The following is a 12,655-nucleotide window of genomic DNA, read 5'->3' on the forward strand; positions in this document are numbered from 1 at the left end:
TCTGAACATTAGCCATAGTGTCGGAAGAATTATTCCTAAGAATCCGTAGGGATTGGGAGATCGACAAATTCTCTTTTAGATGACTTGGGTGTTGACTCTTTGAATGGAGAAGAGTATTCCGATCCGTGTCCTTTCTATACAGGGCAGTCCCAAGAGCATTACCTTCGCGGAACACTGTGACATCAAAGAAAATTCATTGTAGTTTGATGAATATTACTAGTGAACTTAATGGGGGAAGCCAAACCATTAAGATAATGGACCATGTCCATGAACTGGGTTTCTGTACATGACCAAATCATAAAAAGGTCGTCTATGAAACGTCTATAAAAAACTATATTGTCAACAAAATTTGGCAAGATATGTGTTTGTTCATATACCGCCATGTACAAATTGGCATACGCCGGTGCGAGATTTGACCCCATGGCGGTGCCTGTATTTTGGATATAGAAACTTCCGCCATACTGAAAATAATTGTAGGTCAAGACTAGTTCAGTGAGTTCAACTATAAACTCAATAGGTGGGCCACAATGATCAATATTAGTCAACGCCTGTCTAATAGCATGAAGTCCACCTTCATGTGGAATTACGGTATACAGCGAAGATACATCCAATGTGGCCAGCCAAATTGGTCCTACTGGTAAACTCACTGATCTCAAATTATTTAAAAAATCATCAGTATCTCTTAGGTAGCTAGGCATCTGCACTACCGCCACCTGGAGAAAAGAGTCAATAAATTGAGCCACTGTTTGTAATGTTGAGTTACGTGTGGAGATTATTGGTCTCCATGGTGGGTCTACCAGTTGCTTGTGGACCTTGGGAAGAGTATACAAAATGGGACACACTGGATGTTCCACCACCAAGCAACTGGCAACCCTGGCATCAATCCACGCCTGCTGACATGCACGTTTGATAGTTGCATCTACTTTACATGTGACCAAAAGTAGCAGGTTAACTGCAACCTTAGTGTAAGTAGAGGTGTCAGATAGTTGACGTAATATCTCCTTATTATATGCGGTCCAATCCTGAACGACTGTTGCCCCACCCTTGTCCACCTGTCTCACAACAATTTTATAATTTTTGATCAGGGACTTCAATGCCAATCTCTGGGTAGGGCTCAAATTGTCATATTTAGGCTTACTGGTGACCAACGCCATATCCTGTTCAATGAGTCACAAAAAAGTTTTGATGCTAGCATTAGTACTCTGAGTATCAAAACTACTGGGGGATTTGAATAATTGATCTGGTACAGTGTTGTTATTATTCCCAAAAAACTCACGTAATCTCATATTCCTGCCAAGTTTATAATGGTCAACTGTCCATTCAAACCTGTCATGTTTCAGTGTGAGTACAAACGAAAGGCCTAACGATAATACTTCCAACTCAGCATCAGATAACTCATAACTAGAAAGATAAAATATTGTATCTAGTACCGGCTGCCCCTGCCTCTCCTTCTTGTTGTGTCGCCCTCTCCTCATAGGAAATCTAGTCTTCCTCTGGTGGATCTGGTCACTCTGCCTAAAAAAGAACCACTGGGAGGCCTAGATTCACTAGGGTTCCTTTGATTAGGGTCGGTATTTTCACCCTCTGAGTGAGACTGGGATGATGAAGAGTCATAAAAGCGGGGTGTCCGTGACTATGATCTCTGATGACGTCTAGATCTATTACCACCCACCTCACTCTTAAGCCAGTTGTAAACCTGATGATTAGCATAATCATAATTGACAGTACTCAATTTTTTCCTCTTAAAGGCTATAAGCTCTTGTTGGAAACCATTAATTTGTTCTGTAAGTTTATCGCTCCAATTGTTTGTCTTATCAGCAGATAGTAGTGGAAGTGAGCTTTCGTTAAACACGGCAATTTCCTGATGTATCTTAACCAATTCGGTCCCCACCTCCTCTATGACCAAAACCATCAGGTCTAGTGAGCACTTATTAAGAACTCCGCACCATTTTGTGCAAAAGGTTAAGTTATTGCGGCCTAGGGTGGGTATGTTATTGACCCTAAATCCTCTAGGGATCTTCTTATTCCTAAAATAGTCAGATAGAAACTGACTGTGTAACACAAGCTCAATTTCACGTTTCCTAAGTCTTAAGACCCTATGAAATAAATCCTTAGGGGTTTCATCAGGAAGACAAGAGAATTCCGTGTGATTAAACAAAACCTTATCGGCATCATCGTCAGTTAGTGAAATGACATTAGTCTCAATAGCACTAAACATAGCCTCATCAATCTCACAACCGTGTCCAGATGCCATGTTGCTGCTACCAATCAACTAACACACGTTACACTCAAAAAACGACAAACAACATGAAAACTAAAAGGCTACAAACAGGATTCTCTTTTAGATGACTTGGGTGTTGACTCTTCAAATGGAGAAGAGTATTCCAATCCGTGTCCTTTCTATACAGGGTAGTCCCAAGAGCATTACCTTCGCGGAACACTGTGACATCCAGAAAATTCATTGTAGTTTGATGTCATCTAAAGTGAATCTAAAAGTCATCTAAAAGAGAATTTGCCGATCTCCCAATTCCTACGGATTCTTAGGAATAATTCTTCCGACACTATGGCTAATGTTCAGATCGACGAGATGTCGGAAAGTTTTTTGGCCAGGGGATACTCTATGACTACTATACAGAGATGTCTATATAAGGCTATCAAACGGCACACAGATGGCAAGTCTGCTGGGGGCTCCAAACTTGACCCTACCAGGATTCTTTTTTCTAGTAAGTTTGATGCTACATCAAATTATTCGAGAAGAATAGTCAATAAACATTGGCCGATTGTTGCAACCGATCCTGATTTGGGTGCACTTGGCAAAAGACCACCAGTATGCGCCTATAAACGTGGTCCTAATCTACGGGATCTTCTTATGCGACCCACTTTGAAACCAGCAACCACTACAACTCCTTGGTTTCCATCTAAGAGAATTGGCTGCTTTAAATGTGCCGACTGCACTACATGCAGATCGCTACTTACTGGTAGTACCTTCTCTCATCCACACAGTGGAAGAAGAATCAAGATTAAACATCGACTACATTGCATGATGGATTTTGTATTATATATGTTGATTTGTCTGTGTGGCCTCCACTACGTGGGGATGACCAAGAGATGTTTCCGTGAACGGATGGCAAACCATCGATCCACGATCAGAACGGCATCGGAGCTGATAAAATCAGACAAGCCAGTGGCAACCCACTTCCTCGAACAAGGACATTCCGTGGCAAGCCTTAAGTGCATGATAATTGACCACATACCAGCCCTTGCCAGGGGCGGAGATCGAGAATTAGCTTTGCGCAAATGTGAAGCTAGGTGGATTTTTGATCTTGACACATTGGCCCCAAGAGGACTCAATGAGTCCAATCCCTATAATATTTTTTTGAAGTAACATATTTTTTTGCATTTTGTATTTGTTTAACTTTTATTGATTTTTTTGACCTTGCACATGAGGATATTATCTATAAGATTTTTTTATTAAAGTTTTTCTCTTTTTATTATTTATTTTTTTCATTGTTGTGGTTTATTTATTTTATTGTTTTTTTATATGTACTTGGTGTTAGAAATAGCCACACTATTTACCCACAATGATTGACTGTATTTCAAGCATGTCAGTAACACACAAAAAATCTTTCTGCTTATGCGCAACATACCAGTATTACACTAGATGGCGCTTATATAGGCTTAGCTATGTATCAGCTATGCATTCCAATGTGATGGCACGTAGTTTAACTAGGTTCCTGACTACAAATATAGTCCGGACACGTGACTTCCGGTTTCGGCGTGCGTTCCACGGAGGTGGAACGCATGTCACTTCCGGTGGTCGCGCTTTTGCAATATTATTATACCTTCTTGCGCTATTGTGGACAGTGCTGGCCCTATTGTGTGATCTTCACTCAGGTAAGAGCGCTCTACTTAAAGTGAGCAGCTCTTTCTGGGGAGAGTAATGGTAATATTGCGTTTATGTTGCTCTTGCTACCCAGCAGGCTGTGCGGTTGGGGGTGGCACCCTGAGTTAATTGTTGAGGGTATTTAGGGCCTGATTCAGACCCATTCGCGAGCGGCTGTCCGCTCGCAAGTGGGTCGATGTTCTGCACTGAGCATGCGCACGACGGAGGGAGCTCCGTCGTGCGCATGAGCCAGACGCGACGAGCGAAGGACTTTCCTTCGCTCGTTGTGTCTGATCAAAGGGGGCGTGCTGTCGATGTTGATTAACAGCACGCCCCCTTTGGTGGGTGTGCCGGGGGCGTGCCTCCCTGACGGGGGCGTTCCTAAGGGAACGCCTACCGTCAGAAGCCGGCCCACTGACATCACTAGTGATGTCAGTGGGAGTGATTTTGGCTCTGATAGAGCCAAAATCACTCCGGGCCTTGCGGTTGAAAACCTCAACCGCAGGCTCCGGCTCGCAGTTTCGATGGTCGCGATGGTCAAGACCATCGCGGCCATCAAACTGCACGCTCGTATAGGCTGTGGGTGGTGACCCACAGCTATACGAGCGTCCAGGAGGACGCTCCATAGTTATGGAGGACGGCCCTCATTCAGAGCAGAGCGCACGGCTCTAAATGAGGGCCTTAGTCTGGCTAAATGGTGATGGTGTATATCTTGCACTTGGTTGTTTATTGGGAACTACTGCTGGTTGCTGAAGTCTTGATAAAGATCCTGGATTGGGATCGAAATGTCGACTGGATTGAACCCCTGTACCTTGCTGTTATGGGTATTCTAAAACCTGTTTTTGCATATATAAGTCTTTTTTCATATATCTGGTGAGTGACGATTATTTTCTCTCTCTCTATATATATATCTATATATATATGTATATGTATATACTGTATATGGGATGTAGTTGGCATCCCGGTGTGCATGATGCCGTAGGTCCTAATACCGGCACTGAAATCCCGACAGTCGGCATCCCATACAGAAGCGAGGCTGAGCTGTTGCTGCCTCATTTCTCCTCTACCTGCAGTCCCAGGGAGCTCCACAAAGCGGATGAGTATTAACTAAAAAAATGTTTACAATAAACAAAGAAGATGTTTATAAGGAGTAGTGGCTCCAGAGTTGGGGCTGCAGCACAGTCCAAAATTCAAATAGGGGAGCTAGGTGTGGCTCCCCTATTGAATTGTGGACTGTGCTGCAGCCCCACCTCTGGAGCTGCCACTGTTTGTAAATTATAGATATCTTATTTGTATTATTCTAATAATTTTTATTTCAAATCTCAGGAGTATGACAGGCTCTGCCTCCCCTGCCTACCCTACAGCACATCCCTGCCATCCTCATCTGTGTACTAACACATCCCTCACCTCTGTAGTAACACATTATCCTTGCTCACCTCTGTAGTGACACACTTCCCTCCCTCACCTGAGGAATATAAAATCAAATGTCCTGATTCACTGACTGATCATCACCCAGCCCAAGCTCCTGGACCTAGAAACATAAAAATCGGGGAGTATATTTCTTCCATGGCAGGTATCCACTAAGAAGGGATTTTTTTTAATTTGATGCCTAAGGGGGTGAAAAGACCTAAAATGTTTCCTTCCATATGCAATGTCCTACCAGACTGACTCATCGTCAGCATAGCATAGCACAGTTCATGATTCAAACACCAACTGTCATCCCAATTGCTGTCAAACATCACTGGCAGTTGCTGTGTCTCCCCTATTTGAATAATGAGGGAAGGGAATGTGTTACTACACAGGCGAGAGAGGAAAATGTGTTACACCAGCAGTGAGAGGGGAAAGTGTTACTATAGAGGTGGGGGAGGGGAATGTGTTACTACACAGGTATGGGAGGGAAATGTGTTACTACACAGGTGAGAGAGGGGTGGGGAATGTCAAATGTGTTACTACAGAGTGAGGGAAACGAATGTGTTACAACATTGGTGAGTGAGGGGAATGTGTTGCTACAGGGGTGAGCAAAGGCAATGTGTTACTCCAGAAGTGAGGGAGGGGATTAAGTTACTACAGGTGTGAGTGAGGGTAATGTGTTACAAATGGGCAAGGGAGGGAAATGTGTTACTTCAGAGGTGAGGGAGGGGAATGTGTTAGTATACCGGTGAGAAAAGGTGACGTCTCAATATAGCAGTGAGGGAGGGGCATGTGACGTCATGCCGCACGCAGACTGAGGGAGAGGGAGGCCCACCCAGCGCTGTGCACACTCGGGTGTCTTAAAGTACTTAAGGTAAGATGTTTTTATCTTTTTTGCTTGATGAAAGATTTGAAATAAATCTGAAACATTGCAATATTCCTTAAAGAGGTCTATATGATTTATGAAATCCGTGGAGTGCTGCTGTCTGGAATCTATAATTAGTAAACACAGCCTCCCTCTGCCTGCTGTCTTTGGCTTTAGCACCCCGGTGGTTGCATACAATTCGGGGAGTGCTGGTCTCAAAACCCACAATATATATATATATATATATATATATATATAATCCTGTAGGTCCGGCACCCACGCTCTTCTCCAAGTAATTGGACCTGGGTGCACACTCGAATATGGTATATACAGTATCAAAGTGAAAAGCCACTAATGCGGCAATACACAGAACGTCACTCCAAGCTTTGAAAAAAATTAGATTTATTTAAATGCTTCGGGACCACTACAGCCCCGTCTTCAGGAATATACAACAAACAAATGCACTGTATGTTATTTGTTTGTTGTATATTCCTGACGACGGGGCTGTAGTGGTCCCGAAACGTTGAAGTAAATCTCATTTGTTTCAAAGCCTGGAGTGATGCTCTGTGTATTGCCCCATTAGTGGCTTTTCACTTTGATACTGTATGTATAAGAAGGCTCTCACCTGCTTCCTATGGAGGGGTCGTGGCCAGTTCTGTATTGCCTCAATCTTATTGAGCTGTGGTTTTATCAAACCTCTGCCAATGGTGTATCCCAGATATTTTACTTCCTCCATCCCTAGACAACACTTTTTCGGGTTGGCTGTCAAACGTGCCTTAAAGATGGAGTCTAACACTGCTTTTACTCTGGGTAAGTGAGACTGCCAATCAGGACTATGTATGACCACATCATCCAGATAAGCTGCAGCATATCGTCTATGGGGTCTTAGAATCCTATCCATCATTCTTTGAAAGGTAGCAGGCACCCCATGTAGCCCAAAGGGTAACATCTTGTAATGAAACAACCCTCCTGGTGCAGAAAAAGCTGTTTTTTCTTTGGTGTTTTTGGTTAATGGCACTTGCCAATACCCTTTGGTTAGGCCCAGAGTGGTTAAATATCTTGCTGTCCCCAGCCTTTCACTTAGTTCATCCACCCTTGGCATTGGGTAGGCATCGAATTTTGAAATACTGTTCAGCTTTCGGAAGTCATCACAAAAATGCACACTCCCATCGGGCTTTGGAATCAGCACAATGGGACTGGACCACTCACTATGTGATTCTTCAATTACCCCCAATTTTAACATATTTTTAACTTCCTTTGACACAGACTCTCTTTGGGCTTCGGGCAACCTATAGAACTTTAGGTTAACTTTAACCCCCGGGTCAGTGACTATGTCATGTTTGATGACCGTGGTTTTTCCTGGCAGGTCAGAAAACAGTACCCTATTTCTGATCAAAAATTCCTTGACTTCTTGCTGTTGACTGGCTGACAGTGCTGCTCTATCCTTCCAGGGTTATATCAGGTTCACATGATATATCTGTTCTGGTTTTCTTTTCCCCGGCTGGTAAACTTTATAGTTGACCTGTCCCACTTTTTCTAAGATCTCAAAGGGCCCTTGCCACTTAGCCAACAGTTTACTTTCTACCGTGGGAACCAACACCAACACTCTGTCCCCAGGAGCAAAGTTTCTTAACCGTGCATTGCGGTTATATACCCTCTGCTGTGCTAGTTGGGCCTGTTCCAAGTGCTCCTTAACTATCGGCACTACAGCCGCAATTCTCTCTTGCATCTGGGAAACATGTTCAATCACTGTTTTATAAGGACTGGACTGCCCTTCTTACGTCTCCTTGGCAACGTCTAGTAACCCTCTTGGATGTCTCCCTTACAACAAGTCGAAAGGTGAAAACCCGGTGGAGGATTGGGGAACCTCTCTTATGGCCAACAGCAGATAAGGCAACAAATAATCCCAATCTTTACCATCTTTGTCGACTACTTTCCTTAACATATGTTTTAAGGTCTTGTTAAACCTCTCGACCAAACCATCGGTTTGGGGGTGATAAACCGAGGTTCTTAACTGGTTAATCTTAAACAGGTGGCACAACTCCTTCATAACTTTTGACATGAATGGGGTACCCTGGTCAGTTAGTATCTCCTTAGGTATTCCAAACCTGCTAAAAACACGGACCAGCTCACTCGCAATGGACTTGGTTGACGTATTGCGTAGCGGTATCGCTTCCGGGTATCTGGTAGCGTAGTCCAGAATTACCAGAATATATTGATGTCCCTGGGCAGACTTCAACAAGGGTCCCACCAAGTCCATAGCTATTCTTTCAAATGGTACCTCTATAATTGGTAGTGGGACTAGAGGACTTTTGAAATGTGGTCTGGGAGCATGATACTGGCATTCAGGGCAGGAGGCGCAAAAGTCAGATACATCTTTATGGACACTGGGCCAAAAAAACCTCTGCACGATTCGCTCCGTGGTTTTCTCTACCCCTAGGTGGCCTGCTGTTATATGACCATGGGCCAGATCTAACACCGTTCTCCTGTAAGCTTTGGGGACTATTAATTGTTCCACAATCTCCTCCCCTTTCTTAGTCATCTGATACAACAGATCCTGACATATTACCATGTGAGGATACGTCAAGGGACTATCGGGATCTACGGGTTTACCATTGACCACCTTGACATTCTCCCTGGCTTTCACCAGAGTAGGGTCATTTAACTGATCTACGGCAAAGACCTCTCTTCTGACCTCTAAATCTGGTAGATGATCAATGGGCTCTACAACACTTGGCAAGCCACCATCATGCTCCACATTCTCTAGTTCGCCAATCACACTAGAAAATGGGAACATCTCTGACTCTGCCACTACATCAGTCACCCTTTCAGACGAAGCAGGGTGATTTACCACTGTGCAATACCGACTTTCCCACAACTTCCAGAAGTGAGCAAAGTTTCTTCCCAATATCACATCATACATTAAGCCCGGTACCAAACCCACAGAGACTACCGCATAACCACATGGCGTCTCGATGTTCACTTCGGCAGTAATATAATACTGAGTATCCCCATGTATGCATGTCAAACCAACAGTTTTTCCCTTATGCTTCAAAGGGTTCACCAGCTCAGTTCTCAAAAGTGTAACCAGGCTACCAGAGTCTAACAGAGCCTCTACTCGGTTGCCTTCCACAGTGAGTACACACATGTGTTTATCTGTTTCAGCCTGCCGGTCAGCAGTACAGGCTGGCTGTGCAAAGAAAGACCCCCTGCGGTTGACAGAAGCAGTATCACATTGCATGGGCTCAGAGGTAAGTGAACAATTAGCTGCTATATGGCCACATCAAAAACATTGAGTCACGTTAATGTCTAGTCTTTTGCAGGGTAGGAACCTTCCTGGCCTGGCAGGACTGTCTTCATGTTCCCCACCCTCAGTTTTAGGCACATTGCACCGCCCAGCACCCTTCTCCCCAGGAACAGTCTTACAATTGTTGATGGGAGTTCGCCGGTGCACCATCGGGGCTCGGTGGGGCAGACTCATCAGCTCCTCAGCCGTCATGTACCTCTCTACCAGTTCGACTAACTGGTCTGCGGACTTAGGGTCGGCATGGCTCACCCACTTGCGCAAGGATGCAGGTAGGGATCGCAGATACCGATGCATCACGACTCGTTCGACAATTTGTGGTACTGTCAGCGTCTCGGGCTGTAGCCACTTGGTGGATAGATGGACGAGGTCGTGCATCTGTGAGCGTGGAGGTCTGTCCATTTGGAACTCCCAGGGGGGAATCATTGGGCACGAACAAAGGTGGTGACTCCCAAGCGAGTTAGGATCTCTCATTTTAATTTCACATAGTCCTTAGCATCGGCCAGGCATAAATCCTAATAGGCCTTTTGTGGCTCCCCAGACAGGAAAGGTGACACCAGACTTGCCCATTGCTCCTTGGGCCAACTCTCCCTTTCGGCTGTTCTCTCAAATGCGGTGAGATATGCCTCCACATCATCGCCCAAAGTCATCTTTTGTAGGAAGTGACTGGCTCATATGCAGTGAGTGGTGGTGGGAGGACCCATAGTAGCATCTCCAGGCCGGGCGACCAGGTGCTGTACCACCTCCTTAAAAGCCTGGCGGGTTTCCTCAAGGGTGACTTGTTGCTACCTCTGGGCAGCCTCCAAGGCCATCAGTTGTACATTGGTAGCTTCCTGCTGAACCCGGATAGCTTCCTGCTGAACTTTATTAGTCTCCTGGTGAGCTGCCGTAGCCTGAAGCAGGGCTTTTACAACATCCTCAATTTTACCTCCAGGTGCTGGTTGGAAGCTGAACCTTGCCTCTCTGAGCATTGGCTGACGCCACCTTCAGGGATTCAATAATCACGTGTCTGCCCCTTTAAATCTTAAAGGACAAATTTTCCTTGCTGCACTTTTCAGTGTGTGCATGCCCGAATTCTCCACCAATTGCAACAACACCAGATTAGGGGTCCCTCTCCTGGGGTAGATGGACTCTATCTTCACACACACAGCAGCCGGAATAATAGTACACCAGTCTGGGGTGTCGTACTAGCTGGTCGGTACCAGTCTTTATTGTGCAACATAAAAGTAAACGGTAGCTCATCTGGGCGCTAACTAGACAGGAGGTTCCCTACTAAAGAAATAGTGGGGCCTACTGCCTCCACCATCAACATAAGCATTTGCACAAGACTTACAGGTAGTTTTCACCAAATGTCTCTGAGCCAGCCAGTCTGCTTGCTCTCCAAGGTATGAGACAGTAGCTTACAATCACACACAGCCTATATCAGTCAGTTCCAGGTGCAGACCCTAATGAGCCTGCTAACAGGCCAAGAAGGCCAAAACCTGGAGTGGCCTGTGGATGGAGCCCTCCCTCTCCTCACATACACACCCCCAAGACCAAAACAGGCTTTTTATAAAGCCGGAACTCAAATCTGCTTCACTGCAGACTTTTCTCTTGGGGGTTTTTAGAACACATAGGTCAAAAACCTACAACAAATGTATCTACCACTGACCACTTTACCAGTGTTCTTATCACAATATATATTATATATACATACATACATTAAACAAGACACACATAGAAGTCCTGAGCCAAGATATAGTATGTGATTCAATCTGTGATGGGATCAGATAGCCACTGTCACGTTATAATGAGGCCTCCTGCACGGAGATGGAAAGTGTGCCAACAACAGTGATCTGAAACTGACTTTTCTGCAACTAAGTGATCAGAGCTAAAAATGAAAAAGGAATAATGAGCTTTTATTATATCATATTGTGGCACAGCGCCCCCTTTATTTCATTGCTATACCTGCTACATCTGCACTAGATCTTCATTAATTTTGTTATTACTGCAAAAAATTTATTTACCTGGTCCCTGGGGAGAGCGGCTGAGCAAGCAATAGATGATTTACCTAAAGGTACTAATAACGGAGAGCTAAGGATAACCCCCTACTACCACCCTCAGGCACACAGGTGTTACATAATGCTAGTGCAAGCTTCAGTGTTACTGTTCAGTAAACTAAAATCTAAGAAACAACTGCAATGCATTATCTAGCACTTTTCTGTAATACTACAAAATTCATAGAACAGACACAGCGTGATAAACTGTACCTGTAAAATATCTTGATTGCATGAAGCTCCTCCTGTGGCCAATATCCTTGTTTGCGGCACTAGATAAAAGGGAAATGTATATTGATTGTGTGTATATGTACAGTAAGTAATTTAACGAAGCACACTCAAATGCAAAAAAAACATCATGACATTGTGCACCTTGATGTTCCACCCAGCACATAATATCAATGTACAGGGTACATGCCTCGGGGCCTGATTCAGTATGGATCGCAGCTGTGTAATCGCACGCAATGAAGCTGTGAAAATATGCTAATGCCTGCCGCCGCTCAGCCAGAATAGAGACGCCCCTGCTGCCTTCTCACATACGTAATATCTTGCAGTCCTGCGTAAAGATCGTCCCATCACATCGGCCCATCACGTACGATTACAGCAGGTCTGACCTGTCGCAGAAATTGTCTCATCGCACGCAGTGAGTACTCAAGATGCGTATGCAATCGCAGTGGGTAATTTATGCATGCCCATGCAACGGTGTTCAAACGCGTTTCTCCAACCACTCCCCCGTCACCGCCCCCAAATGCTCACAGCCTGTCACTCACCCTGCGATGGATTCACATCTGCATGCGTAATCGCAGTTCGGTTGCAGCTTATGTGCAGTACTGACCAATCGGCAGATCTGTGTACATAGCTGCAATTGCGTACGCTGCTGAATCAGGCCCTAAGTCCACTATAAAAGACAGGGGTAAAAAAAAAACTTGACAGAAACACAATTTTTTTATTATTTTCAATTAAATAAAAAAAACTCAACTTGCACAGCACAATACAGGCTGAGTTTCCCATATCAAATATTCCAAAATACCAATTTTTTTCTAGCATAACTGAGATAGTGAAACCTTTACTTTTTGATGGTTCAATAATAAATAAAGTATAATATTACCTTCAGGCTATGTGTATAAGGTGTATATGAAACATAAATGAATTTCATG

At 44.4% G+C, this 12,655-nt stretch overlaps 1 protein-coding gene across 1 annotated transcript in view; it reads right to left on the bottom strand.

Moving 5' to 3' along the window:
• XYLB (xylulokinase) overlaps positions 1 to 12,655 on the bottom strand; it is a 246,332-nt gene that overhangs the window by 62,372 nt on the left and 171,305 nt on the right. The window contains exon 16 of the mRNA XM_088446410.1: positions 11,712 to 11,770. Coding sequence (XP_088302536.1) covers positions 11,712 to 11,770 — 59 coding nt within the window. The remainder of the gene's footprint in view (positions 1 to 11,711; positions 11,771 to 12,655) is intronic.

This window comes from Taudactylus pleione, unplaced genomic scaffold, assembly GCF_031769625.1.
Source record: "Taudactylus pleione unplaced genomic scaffold, aTauple2 ptg000398l, whole genome shotgun sequence".
Taxonomy (NCBI): Eukaryota; Metazoa; Chordata; class Amphibia; order Anura; family Myobatrachidae; genus Taudactylus; species Taudactylus pleione.